This window comes from Mus musculus, chromosome 2, assembly GCF_000001635.26.
Source record: "Mus musculus strain C57BL/6J chromosome 2, GRCm38.p6 C57BL/6J".
Lineage (NCBI taxonomy): Eukaryota > Metazoa > Chordata > Mammalia > Rodentia > Muridae > Mus > Mus musculus.
Window position 1 is genome coordinate 164,101,672 of NC_000068.7, and position 17,239 is coordinate 164,118,910.

Below are 17,239 nucleotides of genomic sequence, written 5' to 3' on the forward strand. Positions count from 1 at the left end.
GTGGTTCCCTAGCCTCAGGCTCCAGTCTTCCACATCAGGTGTGTGCCACAGACCTGGGTTCTTCCCCTCTTTCCTGGCTGGCCTGTGACTCGCTCCATTCCTCGAGTTGGCTTAGAGTCCCACACTCTGCTCTTTACTGATCGCCTTTCCTCTCGACCTGAGGTACAGGCCATGTCACAGAGGGAACAGTTGGAGGATACAAAATAGTAACGGAGGTATAGAGGTTCAGGTTAGCCTGAACTTTGCATACGTTGAAAGGCCTGAGTTTCCTTGGTCATCAGGTTTTTTTTTTCACCCCCCTTAACTACCTACCCCCCCACCCCCATGCTAGGGATCAAATCATGGCTTCATGTGTGCCAGTCTACTGCTGAGCTGTACCTATAATATTTATGGCTTTTCTTCTAATCCAGGGATCAGCAAACCAGTGTCTCGGCCAAGCTAGACTGCCACCTACTTTGGGCAGTAAGGCTCAACTGGAACCTAGCCATAAACCATTCCTTTGTTGCTTTTGGCTGCCTCTGTACTGAAAAGGCTGAGTTGAGTACCTGTTAAAAACTGTTGCCTCAAAGGCCTAAATTATCTGCTGTCTGTTCCTTCACAGACAGAAAGTTTGTTGTCTGGCAGAACACTTGACTAGCATGTGTGAGGGGCTGGGTTTCATCCCAGGGAGAGGACACAGCTAAAGGGAAGGGAAAAAAGGTGATCAAGGAGCCCTGGGGCTTTAAACCTAAACATAGGGTCTGGAAGGGCCATCAGTGGCTGGCTGCAGCTCGGAGAGGCTGAGAACCTGTGAGCTGCTCAATCCACAACACTGGATATCTTCAGCAGTCTCAGTCTGGCTCTAAGGGCCTGGAAGATTCCCAGAGAGTCACTTGACTTTAGTCCATGATAGAAGACCAAGAATCTGGAGTCTAATGCCAGCGATGGATGGCAGTGATAATAGCTGTAGCAGCAACAGGAATGGGTGTGCCAGCAAGGAGCAGAGTCAGGCTGGCATGCAAGACTTGTTCTTTTTGCCTCAGAGCCCTCTGTATCTGGGCTGTCTGTCAGATGGTGCCATCCACTCTCAGAGAGACTTCTCTCAGTCGGCCCTTTTTGTAAATGCCCATACAGACTGACCTCAGTTGTATCTCTGACTTGGTCCCAGGTGCCATCAAGTGCAGGGAAGGACATGAGTTCTAATATTGGTGTAGGCCCAGGGTGTTGCCAAAGTATAGTAAAAGGGAATTTAACGTGTCCCTGGGGCTCCCTACAGAAACGTAGCAAGCTTGGCAGCACGTAGGAAGGTAGAGATACTCCTGAGGAGGGGCTTCTGTGTCTGCAGACATTGGCAGGGCAGTGTTCTCATGGGTCTCTACTCTTCACCTTGGAGATGGAAATCATTCCCTTTGTTTTGGGATTCAGATTAATTATCTCTGAGACTGAAAAGAATGGTAATGTTACATTGGTAGATTAACAAATTGATAAAACTTCTGGAGTGCATTCTTTATCAGCATTTAAAAAATTCAGATCTGGGCTTGAGAGATGGCCCCACAGTTAAGAACATTGCCCTTCTTCCAGAGGACCTGAGTTCAGTTCCCAGTGACTCATGACCACTTGTAACTCCAGGCTCACAGGATCCAGTGCCCTCTTGAGACTTTGAAGACACTTCCTCTCACACATGAAGAGACTCCTTGCTGTATACACATAATTAAAAACAACCCCCCAAAGAAAAGATCAAACCTGTGACCTGGTAAATTCCTTTATTAGGAACTAGGCCCAAGGAAATAATTAAAGATAAAATTTATGAATTTTCCCAGACATGCTAGTGTAGACTATTGCATATATAAAAATATTAGGTACAGTCCAGCCTTAGCTGAAATCTGAAGGGGAATTGACATTAACTAGTCATTACTTGTGTAAAAACACATTGGTCATTCTTGCTGTTTGTAGACTATGTTCAGGGTTCTCTAAAGGAACTCCTGGTCTTAGTGGTGAAGATAAAATGCCCTTGTGAGTTGTCAGCATTGAACTTGTTGTGCTCCCACTGTGCCAGCAGAGGGAGCTCCGCGATAGGATATGGATTGAAATTGCGTTCCCATTCAAATTCACCGACACCCTTTCCATGATAGCATTTATTTTGGATCAAGACTATTATTTATTTATACTTAAGATTTTATTTTATTTTATTTTATTTTATTTTATTTTATTTTATTTTATTTTATTTTATGTGTTTGAGTGTTTTGTCCATATGTATGTCTAAGCACACACGTGGCTCGTGCCTGCAGGGACCAAAAGAGGTTATTGAATCTCTTTGAACCAGAGTTACCGTGAGCTGTAGGTACTGAGAGTTGGACCTCGGTCCTCAAGAAGAGCAACCGGTGCTGTTAACTGCTGTTAGCCCTCACCTTTAAGGCTGTCTTGAGTTACCGCAGCAACACTGGGGCATGGCCTTCATATCGTTTAGTGAGGAGGTTGGATACTTGGCAGAGCTGAAGCACTTCAGCACAGCCTCTTCGTCTCAGGTTTAGTAGACTTTAGTTGGAATTGGTTTTGTCGATCCTGAGCACAGTGCCACACATAGCTTTTTAAGTGTCACCAGTTAAGGGGTCCCAACCAAACAGTGGGATAGCACTTCAAAACAAAACAACTCACAAACAGAACTGATATGGGGAAAGCTACAATATGTAGACAAACAAGTGTTAAAGATACTTTATAACCATCATTGCCTGATATATCCCGATTTTGGTTTTGGAAGTGCAGGGACGGGAACCCTGGGCTTCCTGCCTGGCCGTGTGCACTACTGAGCTGCATGGCCCCTCACTTTAATCTTGCGTGTTTTATACAGGAAGGATAATCGGAATAGCCTTTTACTGATCTGCAGAACCGCTGTGGATTGTAGGTATCGACCCTTTTGGTTTGTGCATTGCGGTTATTTGGCCCTAGCTTGTGACTTGTGCCCGACTGTTGCAGTCATTCCTAGCAGCCGGCCTTCTCCTGATGTCACACTGTTCCAGGGTTTCTTATACAGTATCATTTTTGTGTTCTTCAAGAAATTTTGCTGGGTGGTGATGGTGCACCCCTTTAATCCCAGTACTAGAGAGGCAGAGGCAGGTTGGTCTCTGAGTTCAAGGACATCCTGGTCTACAGAACAGTTTCCAGGACAGGCAGGGTTACATAGAACGACACTGTCTTGAAAAAGAAAAAGAAAAAAAGAAAAAAGAAGTTTCTTTTTACCTACACACCTTGAAAGAGTAAATGTTTAAAGAGTTGTAAAGTCTTACTGCCCACAGATGTTCTTTAATATATCATGAATTTCTTGTTCTTTGTATTATGAACTGTAGTCACATTCAGCTGTACGGTCCAGTCACCTTTGCATGGATTCCGTGACCATTATTCTAAAATAGATTCCTTGCCCTCCTTCCCCTTTTTTTTCCAATAGAGATTGCTATTTGAATTTCTTTACAATGATCTCGTATCAGTTTCAGGATCAGTGAAGCCAATTTTGCGTTATACCACTGGGATTTTACTTGATTGCTTTGAATACATAGTTCTGTCAGCAAACACGGTTCCATGGTTTACCCAGCATATCTCTAGAAAACTGAGTTTATTCACAGGCATGCTCTATATCTCTGTGTGTGCATGTGTGTGTGTGTGTGTGTGCATGTGTGTGTGTGTGTGCATTTGTCTGTCTGTCTGTCTGTGTTTTTGTTGGGGAGATCCTAGATAGGATTTCTCTCTATAGCCCTGGAGCTTGCTCTGTAGACCAGCCTGGCCTCAAACTCACAGAGATCCCCCTGCCTCTGCCTCCTGAGTGCTGGGATTAAAGGCGTGCGCCACTGCCTGGCATCTCTATCTTGATGAGGTCTTTTTATATAGCTCAAACTGGTGTCAACTTCTGATCCCTCTTCCTCAACTTCATGAGCACTGCAGCTACAAGCACCCTTAGCATGTGTGTCTGTGTACACGTGTGTGCTCATGTGTAGGTCAGAGGTCAACCTTGGGTGTTATTCCTCAGGGGTTGTTCAACTTGATTGTTTTAATTTGTTTTAAAAAATATTTTCTTTTTAGTATTTAAAATTGTGTGTCCATGCGTGAGTATGTACACTTGAGTGCAGACACCTCAGGAAGCTTGTAACTTGTATCCCCTGGAGCTGGGGCTCCAGGTGCTTGGAAGTCACTTGATACAAGTGCTAGGAACCAAGAGAATCCTCAGACGAGCAGGGCACACTCTTCACTGGCTGGGCTGTCCCTCCAGCCTTCATCTTGGTTTTAGGACCAGTTCCAAGTCTTTTGTTTTTATGTTGGCTTTGGTTCTTGTTGTACTTTTATGGCTGTTGCGTTGATGTTTTCAGTGGATTGTTGTACTCATCTCCTATGAGACTCCTAATCTGTAAGTTCCCTTTTTATTTTTTATGAAGAAGATCTTGTCTCTGGATTATGACCTCAGTGTTGCCCCTGTGATCCATAGACCCTTTTTTTTCTGGTTCACTCAGATCTCTACTACAGTTTGAATAGTGGTGCCTGTTCTTGTCCTGTTCACCTCAGGGAAAGTCCCTCTAGCATCTTAATCCTGAGTCTGATTGCAGCCGAATCAGCAGTCCTTCCTTAGGCTAGAGAGTCTGACTGTAGCCTTAGAGAGTCTGACTGTAGCTTTAGAGAGTCTGACTGTAGCTTAGACTGTAGCCTGGTGTCAGTTAGAACTGGCGGCAGTTTACCATCTTGCGGTTTGATTTTTCTTGCTTACTAGTCTGACTACCCGTAGCTTTCCCCTTAGCTCTGCAGCTTCACTCCACCGTCAGTGTGGTACATGCGCTCTTTGTTTTCTTTCCGCCCACCCTCTGGCGCCAGGCCTTGAATGCAGGGACCAGGCCTTTTGCATGGAGCTGCATACAAGCTCTGATATTGGAAGCGTCTTATTTATTAGAAACAGGATTTTGATTACTGTGTATCGCTTCCAGCCTGGAAGTTGCTGTGTATACCAGACTGGCCTCAAATTCAAAATTCCCCCGCCTCTGTTTCCTGTATTCTGGAAGTACAGGCATGTTAATTATTCAGAAGAACTTTTTTCAAAACTAAGTGTGTGAAATTTTAAAACCCGGTATGTGCTAGAGAGTTGTTTAAAGAGCGAGGCCGAGGTGGTAACAGTTCTTGGGTACTTTTGAGGCATTTGTGGCTTGGCATGTTTGTTGTGAATTTTTGTCAAAAGAGTCTTTGTGTTTTCTTCTTTTGAAAATATTTAAACACTCTGCATGTGCCACAGACCCACGCTGTGGAAAGTAGAGGACAACTTTTGTGGGTTCTGAGAATTGACTCAGGTCCACAGGCTTGGGTAGCCAGTACTTTACCCAGGGGCCACCTAACCAACCTAAGAATGCTTGGTTTCTAGTTGTTTAGTACAGGAATTTATATCTAGTAAACTTAATGTGCCAATTGCCTTTAAATTGGCTATTTTCTACCAATTTTTGATACTTGGGTTTTCAGAGACAAACCCAGCAAAATATGGAAGGAAGGAAGTGGGCTTGTTTGCACAAGTTGTACCTTAGCAGTCCTTCCCTGAGGAGGGGCTGACAGTCAGCGGTTCTGATGGTGAGCAGACACCTATCTGCTGAAGCCTCGATGCCAGCCGGCTGCTCTCCCTCTCAGTGCTTGCGGCATGTCCAGGAGCGCATCAGCTGGCCCCTCCTCCTTCCCAGGCTTGCTGCCTGCACAGGTGGGGGGCGCAATAGCTTTTGCAGTGTTCTCGTCCTTGACTCGGGCCTTTCCAGTTAGGCCCTGTGACCTGAGGCGAGTGAGATGATTTCTTTTTAGGATCTGCACTGAATTCCCAGCGTTCTAATGTGCTCCTTAGAGTAGTAGCCACACTAATCTGTTTGCAGTAGAACTTTAAAGCATGACGGCATAGTTAAGATTGGGAAGCTCTGTGACTGAGGCCGTCTACTGTTGCTCTGTTTCCTCCTTTAAGACCACAGTCCAGGCTCTTACTGAAAAGACTTCACACTGTCTGTCAGATATGCATTCATCAGAGCAGTGTGAGAGGGAAGTTCTTCATTCACTCTCAGCCTGCAGCTGTCTGCAGGGTGCAGTTAATACACGGTCCACATGCTGACTTCGTCAGTCTCGGATGTAGGGGATAGTGTTTGCAAGCATGGTTCTGAGGGTGTAAGCGCTGTGCACTCCTCTTACAACAGCAGCCTTGTTGTCCAGTTTCTGGTTGCTTCAAAGTTCACCAGAGAGCACTCGGTGCTTCCTATACTTGCCACTCTGAATTGACACTATAGGAAGGTTCTCGATAGAATAGGGCTGTTTCCTGCCCCAGAGCGAAAAGCTACAACAGTTAATTTTGTTGCAGTTGTCTTGCTGAAGGAAGGCAAGAGTAGAAAGAAAAATACTGGAAAGATTTTGGGAATCAGTCTTTGGCCTGGAGTGTATTTCTGGGTCTGATAGGGGAAGTCTCCTTAGGGAGGTTATTCCCCCTTTGACCTTCAGGTTTTATGTTTTGTTTTGTCAAACTAATAAAATACATATAAAATACGTAGTGTCTAAATGCTCAAAAATGAAAGCATTATAATCATTCATTCATTCATTCAGAGAGAGAGAGAGAGTTAAATTCCCTAGCAATAAGATGATAGCTATTTTAAGAACCAGTTAAACAGCTCAGTATACAAGATGGCAGATTTAAAGAAGGCCAGACTTTGGATCCCTTTAAGCCTTCTTTTATAAGGCTTCAAACTCTTTATCTTAACACTATGGCATTTATTACCGACTGCCTTTATGTCCGTCCCTGAAAGGTAATCTCCGTGGTGGACTGCATTTTATGAGAAGGTCCCTCTTGGGTGAGCTTTACAATGGAAAAGCAGACTTGCTGCTTAAACTTTTTCTCGCACTTTCACAAATAGCTCAAGGTCATCCTTCCAGAAGGGAGACTGATTCCACAGTTGTGCAGTCTGTCTTATTGTCTCCACATGTTGGGCTTTTATCTTTAGAAGCCATTAACATTCTTGATTTCTTTGGAATGAGCCAAAAAGCAAGGAGCTTGGGGCCTGAATATTCATTCAAGGAGCCCAGCCAGACCACAGACTGGGATGTGAGAGTACCAGATCTCCGTGTGACCTGGGGGACGGCTCAAGGCCTGTGCTGTTTGGAATGTAAGGCCCTCCAGTGTGGTCATGTCAGTCAAAGGAGAGGCAAGAGTAGCCATGAGGCCTCTGTTTCCCAGAGGACAGTGGTGCAGCGGCAGGAGAAGAAAGGCGTGAGTCCAGTGAAGCTCTGGCTAAGGGCGGAGAGCCAGGCAGGTCAGCTTCGTCCATCCGTGCTCCAACTCCAGAGCCCTCAGCTCCTCTGAGCTACTGACTTTTGCTTAGAGAGGAATGGAGACGCACTCTCTAATACTAATTTAAATGGATCTATGAGGAAAAGAAGTTGATTTTCTGTAGGTATGTCTACTCTAAGAAATGTTAATTTTAGTATTTGTTAAAAACAACTACTCAGTACAATCCCTGAGATATTTCCTAGGATGTACTATGTGTCACAGCTGTGTAATGGACAGGGACTTAAGGGAAACATTTACTGCTGACAAGAACCTTACAGGTTAAACACGTACGATGGTGTCTCGTTCCTGTCCAGTGCTGTATGTACACGCTCCACTGTCTAGTCCTTGTATGAGTAGAACATACCCTAGATCATGGCCTTTGGTAGTGATTTGATTAGCTGTGAAGATAACAAAGCACTTGATGAAAGCCCAGTGAGTTACAGAAAAAGACTAACAAGCCCGTGAGAAGGATTGTAAAGCGTCAGAAAGGTAGGCAGGGTGTGTTGAATATTAAAATTGGCTAAGTCAGCTTCTAAATGGAATCAAGTGCCCAGATAAGAGGTTTTAACTTGATATTGTTGTTAAGAGGGTGTGCCAAGACCCTCTGGCCAGGAAAGTTGACCCAGTCTCAGGAGACTGATGCAGTATCAAGGGATGGGTCATCCTTATTGGTGAAGGTTGCATCTTTTTGGATGGCTCTCTCCAGTGCTTTAGTTGGGAGCCCTTGAAAATGTTGAGCTAGAGTTCTCTTGTAATCCATATGCAACTCATTAGCATTAAGATGGCTGTGAGCCACTGTCTAGAAAGCAAGTCAGTTCCTACAGATGCAGTTGCCCTGTTACCAGGAAGAGAGTTTTTCTGAGCTCGAGGGCATCTTACAACCCTCAGTTCTTAGTGGTTTCAAGAACATCCAAACATTTGTGGTCATATAGACTTGGATAATGACTTATGTAAATGAGTGACCAGATACATCTGCTCCTTAACAAAAACAAACCCAGAAACCAAATCTACAAAACAGACCCTCTGTGATGCATTTGCATCATATTATATAGCTCATTGTTTAAAACAGAGGGAAACATTGAGATATTGCTGGAGTTTTTGTTTTGCAAATATTTTTGCATAGAGCCCAGAAGAAATTGTAGGCTTGTGCCCACTTCGATACTTTGAACAGAATTAATTACTACTTGGATTAAAACAAGTTATATTGAGAATTAAGAGAATGCTAGGTTGACAGTTGTGGTTCAGTTAGTGACAGTTTGAAAATGAATGTTTGGGATGGAAGAGCCATCAGTTTGAGATCTGATAGATGGACGTGTCGAAGGAGACGTGAGCTCCAGTTGTTGGTCAAGCTCCCTTATAGCATGCCTGTCCTGACGCTATTTTATAGTTTTCAGGAGCACATTGTGGACGAAGGGGTCTTATCTCTTTACTTCAAGATGGAGTTATTGATATAATTTATGTACTATGGAGTTTACTCATTTAGAGTATACAGTGGCTTTTAGATTTAGTATTCATGTGTGCAGGAATAACACCAGTATTTAATTTTTAAAGTTTTACTATTTACAATTTTAAACTAGGATATAATATATAAAGTTTACTGTTTTAAAGCGTGCCATTTCATAGCTTCTAGCATGTTGACAACATCTTATGGGATAGGGACTATTAAATCCCAGGTATTTGATACTTTCAAAGCAACTCTCATCCAGTTGTCAGTTACTTCTTACTCGTCTTCTCTGTTCATTTGCCTATGTCGATATTTAATGTAAATGGATTTAGACAATATGCTTCTCTTTGGGTCTGACACTTTTTGTTTTGTATAATTCTTCCAAGGTTTATCCAAGGTATACCAGTGTTTAAATAATTTTTTATTGGTGTATGTGAACATGTGTGTATGAATATGTATATATGTGTGGTATGTGTGCATGTGTGTGTGTGTATGGTAGAGGTGGGTGGGCAGGCCAGAGGTTAACACTGGAACTCCGCCTTGTTTATTGAGTTGGTGGATGCGGTGAGGATGGCTGGCTCGTGAGCTCCGGGGATCTGCTGTCTCCTCCTCCCCAGCACTGGGATGCAGATTGGTACTGCTGCATCCATCTTTTTTATGTGGGTGCCAAGGGTCTGAACTCATTCATGTCTTCATGCTTTTGGGGTAAGGACTTTACAACTGAGCCATCTCCCCAGCCCATATTTCAGGGTTTTTTTTTTTGTTGTTTTTTTTTTTTTTTTTTTTTGCTGAATAATTTTCCAGTGTGTAGATATATCATATACCTGCTCCTCAGTTGGTGACATTTGGATCATGTCTTTCTGTTTAAAAAAAAAAAACACAAACAACTTTTATGTATATGAGTACACTGTCACTATCTTCAGACGCATCAGAAGAGGGCATCGGATCCCATTACAGATGGTTGTGAGCCACCATGTGGTTGCTGGGATTTGAACTCAGTACCTCTGGAAGAGCAGTCAGTGCTCTTAACTGCTGAGCCATCTCTCCAGCCCGTCTTTCTGCTTTTATGTAACAGTTTTCAAGAAAAATGGAGACAAGGCACAGGTGCTCATCCTTGTCCTCCTGTGCCTGCAGGTTTAGACAGATTGTCCATTCAGTTGATAAGTGGGGCTTACGGAGGGAGGGAGAAGTAGGCCGCCCTGCTGAGTGTAGCAGCACATTTATTTCCTGCATCACATAAAAAGAATCACAGCAGCATGTGGCTGTTTTCCTGGTTTGCCCGGTCCATTCTCCCACTGGCTTCAGGTTTCCTGTATTATCATTCAGTTGCATGTGTTCATTTCCTGTGATACAGACATCTGAAAAAACACTCTAGTTCAAGTTGGAACAAACCCTTCCCTGGCAGCTGAAGCCGGGGAGCTGGCGAGGCCAGAGCAGCGTAGTCTTCATTGGTCATCTAGCTCAAGGCTGCTGAAGGAATGGTTCAAAAAGAAGGTGTCTGGGAAAGTTCCATCCGCTCACCCTTTCTGCACTCGGCTTCATGGCAGTGGTAACATGCTAAGAATCTTCATTTTGGTTTTAGAGAATTCACCAGGTGACATAGAGCTCACGAGGCTTAGAACCTGACAGCTGACGTTCACATTGCTCCTTGTCGTGGCTATAAAACCTAGGCAAACATCTTATCCATAAAGCAGGAGTCATAATATATCCTTCTGAAGATTCTGCAAGGCATTAGCGAGGTCCGTTGTGCTGAGTGCGGTCCTGGCAGGTCCTAGTATGTACAGGTCTCTAAACCTTATGTGGTAGTCAGGAAGTGGGATAGAAGTCACAGAAAAGCCTCAAACCCAGGTGGTTAGTAACAGTGTGGTTAAATTTGTACCTGGGTTTCTAAGGGGATGCATTTTGTGGATGTAAGGTAGTGCGTGAGTGAGCACACTTAGGGAAGGAGAGCAGATTGTTACAAATCATTTAGCTTTTGCTGCATAACAGCAGCTCAAAATTTGCTGAATTAAAAACAGCCATTTTATTTAAAGCATGATTTGGTAGATTTGAAAAGACTTGCACTTGGGTATTTCTTTTGGTCTGCTTTCGTTAGCGCAGATCTGTGGGCAGCTGGGCTGGCTGTTGTGAAGGCCTCGGTTAGGACGTCTGCTGTGGCGCCATTATGTGGTGGGCTGCTAGGAAGCTCGCTGAGATTTATGCACTGATGTTGATTAGAAGATGGAGAAAGTCTCTGCTGGCTAAATCATTGTACCTTCTGAGGTAGGGACTAGCTCTTTCAATTTGAGAAGCGATCATAGTAAAACGTGTACAGCATAAACTCCAAGGTAGGAGTTAGTCTGCTGTGCTATTTGCAGGATTGTCTTCGGAGGCCAGGGATGTAATATACCAGTGGCTGGATTTGATTCCCAGATACAGTACACCCCCAGGTGACCTCCTGCCCTGGCTGAAGTCATCTTCACCTCTTTGGTAATTTGATTGTTTAGTTATAATTAAATTCCCAAGAACAGTATGACTTTCATTCCCAGTTTATGTCTGCATATGTGATTAGATGAAAAAGTTATCTAATCGTAAAATATAGTTTGGGGCGGGTATCTTTGAATTCTAATTCCTGTGAGGGATAGCCAAGCCCTTGGCGTGGGCAGCACAAGGGGAAAGAAAGCAAGGCATTGCTGGGATTTCTTACTTACGATTCTTAGTTGTTAGAAGAGACAGAGAAGGCTGGAGAGATGGCTCAGCGGGTAAGAGCACCGACTGCTCTTCCGATGATCCTGAGTTCAAATCCCAGCAACCACATGGTGGCTGACAACCACCCATAATGAGTTCTGATGCCCTCTTCTGGTGCGTCTGAAGACAGCTACAGTGTACTTCATGTATAATAATAAATAAATCTTTAAAAAAAAAAAAGAAGAGACAGAGAATGCTTCCATTTATTTATTTATTTATTTATTTATTCCTCCAAAAAATATTAGACATCTTCTAGGGCTTGGGGAGGGTTGTTGCCAAGTAAATGAGTGAACTGAGGAGAGCAGTCGCCACCCTGCATCTAAACTGTGACAGAGAGAGAGGTGTTCTCACTCCTGTAGTGATTTAGAGTTAAGCCACAAAACTGTTTTACTCTCACCCCTGACCTAAAGACCTGATTTGTATATTTCCATTTTATATTACACGTAATCAGTTTATTTTGAGACAGGCTGTCATTGTCTGGCCCCGTTTGGCCTGGAAGTCGCTTTGTAGCTCATGCTGCACATGTGTTCTTTGGGGGCTGGCAGTGGCGCTTCTCCCCGAGGCATCTCTTAAATGCCCAGTAGGTGTTAAAAAGTGAATATTTAGTTGGCCAGAGTAATCTTAGGTTAATGCGTTAGTAATGTTTTTAGACCTCAAGATATACACGGTTTGAGGCTTAACAGAAACACATAAAATTTAGAAATAGCCCTGTTTGGTAAGTGTTTAAGCAGGATGAAAAGTCACCCAAGTCCTCAGCATTTATAAAATCGCGGGGAACGTGCTACCGACACTTCGTGGATGGAATTTTCCTCGGTAGTAGGACACCAGATCCTGTTTTCTCAGAGGAGTGGGTGCGGAGGTGTCAGTTTGGAGACATCAAACCATTCCTGTTGGTTGCTTCTCAGAGAATCCCACACCAGTGTCCACACACTGGGGGGAGCCACGAGCAGGCTTAGACATTCAGTGGAGGAGCTTATTTTGGGGTCTCCAGGCATTGGCTTCAGATGTTGCTGGAGTTGTGGCTTGCATGGGCTACTGAGCAAAGTCCCATCTGGCTGCTTCTGTCCTTGTGGGAGAATTGGGTCCCCTGAGGCCTTGCAAGGAGTCTTGAGGGACAAGGGAGCAGCGTGGACGCTGGGTTCTCACGGGTGCTCTGCTGCTGCTGAGGTGGGGAGATGCGGAGGCCTTGGAGGAAGGTTGGAGGCTGGCTGGCCTGGTGGCTGAGGTGGGGAGGGTCTCGCCTGCTGTGTTCTTTCTGCTGCTGCAGGAATGCTGGAGCCATTGCTTTAGTGGGGACCTCCTGGTTTCTTTGCTGTGCAAGGAGACCGCCAACTCTAGGGCCACAGAGAGGCTGCAGAGCCAAGTGTTTGCTCCCAGCTAGCTAAGCCCTTCTCCAGCACAGGGCTATCCTTTCTATAGCTCTTGTCAATCTTTTATTTTTTTAAATTTTTATAGATAATATTTTGAGCATATTCTTCCTCCTTCCCCAACTTAATGTTCTTTTGTTCTTTTATTTTCAAGATTATAATATTATTACATTCCTCCTTTTCCTTTCCTCCCTCCAAGCCCTCCCATAAGCCCTCCATGCTCCCTTCAGTTTCATGGTCTCTTTTCTCATGAATTGCCATTAAACATATATGTTCCTAAATATACAACCTGCTCCGCCTATATAATGCCACTCGTCTGTGTGCCGCAGGGATGACCCTTTGATACTGCATAGCCAGTTGTACTCTTCCCTGAGGAGACTGTTTCTCCCCTCTTAGGATCCCTGAGTTGCCGTCTATAGCTCTCTGTGTAGGGTTGAGGCCTTCTAGTTGAACACCTGTCCACTTTGGCACGTTTATTGGTTAAAGTTCTTAAAAACCTGCAGGTGTGACATGCCACAGACAGACGACACACACACACACCAGTCAATCATGGAGTCCATTTGGTGTTGGCCAACTACATATTGTGTAAGCAGCAAGCTGCCTAGAGAGTAATTGGTAGAGCCAGTGTCACTCCACTGAAGGAAACAGATTTTTCCCTTTCATAGCAACTATCAGTTGCCATGGCATCTAGGTTATCGGTGAGACGTTGTGCTGGTGTTTTGTGTGGTTTGAAGCCGTGAGGCCATGTGTGTGCTGTAATAGCCTATGCGAGTTCATCTGTCCATCAGCCCTGTTCTGTTGGAAGGTGCTTGTCCAGTCTGGGTTAATCACCATCTACTGCAAGAGGAAACCTCTCTGATAAGGCTGTGGGGTGCATTGGCCTCTACTCCCCTGCCTAAAGAGATGGAGGCTCACTCATCGTTCTTTTCCTTAGTCCTAGACTTTGCTGTTGCCCTTTTTTCAGTAGAGGAGGTTTGTTTGTTTGTTTTCTTTTCACACATTAGATCTGCTCTGGGAACGCTCATTGGTGTTAAGGTGCTGTGGCTTTGGTGTCCTCGAATCAAAACTGCTTGGCAGGATCTTTTTTAAAAACACAGTTCACGTTCAGAGCTCTCGTTGAGACTCCGCACTACAGACTGTTCATTTGTGCTTCAGGCCCATGGTTTCATACTTACTCCGCCAGTCCCGCTGACAGCCGTTGCACACTGTACAGTTGATTCAGCCACAGTGGGAGTGGCTGGCCCCACCACCTTACCCAGGGTGCATGATTGGGACTGAAGTTTTGCCAGTTAAAGTGTTAAGCAATGGTAGGTACCGCATATGGCTTTAATTTAAGTTTCTCTTCTAACTGAATGGAAGCCTTTCTCTTTACCTTTTTAAGAACCGTTGGGTAGTTTTGTGCGTGCTACCAATATTTATCTCACTGTTCCCCAGATTCACAAAGTATTCTTACAATCTTTAAAATGAAGTTCTTTAAAACATTTTATGGTATTTGTTGCAAACACTTCTCAGAATTTATTTTTTAGTTTGGCTTATAAAGTATGTGTCTTATACTATTTAATAATTTTAAAATCTGTGCTGCTCTTTCACACACGTGAAGTAGCTTCTCTCCATCTATCCGTCCGTCCATCCGTCCCTCCCTCCTTCCCTTCTTCCCTTCCTGTCTGTATGTCTGTCACCATTGGAAAGCCTTCCCCAGAACTGGGCTTTAAGTGTATTCTCACATTTTCCTCTAGAATTTACAGTTTCCGTTTTTGCAGTTGCTGTTTATCAGTTTGGAAATTCTTTGTTTTGGGTGTGAGGTACATATCCACTGTAATCTTTTCCCAAACAGCTATGTGGTAGTTTGAACTTGCTAGGTTTTCTGGTCTGCTCAGCTGCCCGGGGAACCTAGGGTGTTTTGTATAGTTACTGTGTTCTGTGCCTGCTCAGCAGGCTCCAGGCTGATTGACACTGGGTTCTGATACTCCGTGCTCACGGGTAGGATCAGGTGAGGGTCTGATGCTCCGTGCTCACGGGTAGGATCAGGTGAGGGTTGCTATGCAGCTGTTTCATGGCCTGTCCTTCCTCTTGACTTCCCAGACGAGGGAACTAAGCACAGAGCATGACTTCTTGTCTCCTTAGCAAGTCCCGTGTCACAGTTTTACAAGCTTGTTTTATTATTATAGTTCTTGTAGTACTTCGGTATGCAGTAATAGTGAAGCTTGAAAACTAACAAAGCAAACCTCAGAAGCACCTTGTATTTTCTGTAGAACACACAAAACAATAGTGCGTCGTGTCTTCCTTGTGTGAAATCCCCTGTGAGAAGGAAGCTGCAGCATAGCAGTGGTAGTACCTTGCAGTGGCAGACCTGGGATTGCCTGACATGGGTGATAGAGAAAGAACACGAATGTCTGAGGAGTCACTTAGCGGTTTGGAATACTTTTCTCCTGTGTATAGGAGTTTACAGAGCTCAGCTCATGCTGTAATATGGTATTATATCCCATAAAAGTCATTTGTAAATAATATTTTAAAATTATTTATGGGCCAGGTATGAAGCTACATGCCTTTAATCCAAGCTCTTGAAAGACAGAGGCAGGGGGATCTCTGAGTTTGCGGCCAGCCTAGTCTACGTAGTAAATTCCAGGCCAGCCAGATTTGCAAAGTGAGACCCTGACTCAAATAAGTAAATAAACAAATAAATACAAATGAAAAGAAATAGAAATTAGTTATATAAGGCTATGGGTGTATGTGTGTGTGTTATATAAAAGTTATATAAATGTATATATAAAAGTTACATAAAAAGAAAGTTATATAAGGCTAGAGTTCAGTGGGAGAATACTTGCCTGGTATGCACAGGGCTTTGCTTTTGATCCTTAGCAGCAGCAGAAAATTACATAATATTTCACAAGTGGAAGGATTGTCCTTAACTTGTGTGTGTGTATGTATGTATGCATGTGTGTGTGTGTGTGTGTGTGTGTGTGTGTGTGTATTTATATATAAATAATATTTCTCCTCCTTTCAGCTTACTGAGGAGCGGTTGCTCCCGTGGCGTTGTCTGTCTGCTGTGATGCTTACAGGAATAGTGACTGTGATAGATACAAATACTTTTGTTTCAGAAATATCTTTAATATAAATATCTCAAGAGTTATTTGCTATAGGAAACCAATAATAATAAAATGAACAACAATACTATAATTATTACTTGAAGCTTTCTCAGAATCATTGAAGTGCCCAAATCTTTCTGTTTAGAAATAATGACTCTGGGAAAAACATATATATTATTACAGGGGGACGTCACAATCTATTTCCATAAGAAGTATTTTGAGTGAGACTTTGTGTGTTTTTCTTTAGCTTCATCAGAGTCTTTCATAAAGAGGTCTTTATCCAGGAGAAAGAATTGACCCAGAGACTATAGCCCTTGTGGGCGTCCTGACCACATACATATACCTGTGTTCCTTCTCACCTTCTGTGTTTCTTGGTTTTCAGGAAGAGATGAGACCATGCAGCCTGCAAAACCGTCTTTCCTTGAATACTTTGAACAAAAAGAAAAGGAAAATCAGATCAACAGCTTTGGCAAGAATGTATCTGGCTCTCTGAAGAATTCTTCCGATTGGAAAATCCCTCAGGATGGAGACTATGAGTTTGTGAGTAGAGCTGAGGTTGACCCGTGGAGGGGTCTGCACTGTGTTCATACTGTCCAGTCAGCTCACAGGACCCCAGCCTTGAGCATTTTCTTACAAAGTTCCAGTCCCCGTAACTGCCCTTGGCAGAAGCTCCAGGGCCAAGGGCCTCACTAGTTTGAGACAGCACTTTTCCTGACATGTGAAAAGTTCTGGGATCCCTGACTAATGACAGTTTTTTTTCCATATAAAAAAATCCTTAATCCATTTTCTGTTTCCTGTTTTGTGCAGGTTGAAATGATTAGGGATACTTGCTGTCTTAGTCAGGGTTTCTATTCCTGCACAAACATCATGACCAAGAAGCAAGTTGGGGAGGAAAGGGTTTATTCAGCTTACTCTTCCATATTGCTGTTGATCACCAAAGGAAGTCAGGACTGGAACTCAAACAGGTCAGGGAGCAGGAGCTGATGCAGAGGCTATGGAGGGATGTTCTTTACTAGCCTGCTCTCTTATAGAACCAAGCCCAGAGATGGTCCCACCCACAAGGGGCCTTTCCCCCTTGATCACTAATTGAGAAAATGCCTTACAGTTGTATCTCATGGAGGCATTTCCTCAACTGAAGCTCCTTTCTCTGTGAGAACTCCAGCTGTGTCAAGTTGACACAAAACTAGCCAGTACACTTGATAACCAAATGAAGAAGCAGCTGTCTTTAGTGGTTCATTGGGACTGTGATCTCTTACTTAGGAGTCGAGTACTGAAGAGAGATAGGGTATAGGTAAGGGGGTGAGGATGGGAACTACACAGGTCT

The 17,239-nt window shown here is 43.8% G+C and overlaps 1 protein-coding gene across 3 annotated transcripts in view; it reads left to right on the forward strand.

The window, feature by feature from the left end:
* Stk4 (serine/threonine kinase 4) overlaps window positions 1-17,239 on the forward strand; it is an 81,412-nt gene that overhangs the window by 27,559 nt on the left and 36,614 nt on the right. For all 3 annotated transcript variants that reach the window (XM_006499963.4, XM_030251913.1, NM_021420.4), the window contains one exon: window positions 16,298-16,455. In XM_006499963.4, coding sequence (XP_006500026.1) covers window positions 16,298-16,455 — 158 coding nt within the window. The remainder of the gene's footprint in view (window positions 1-16,297; window positions 16,456-17,239) is intronic.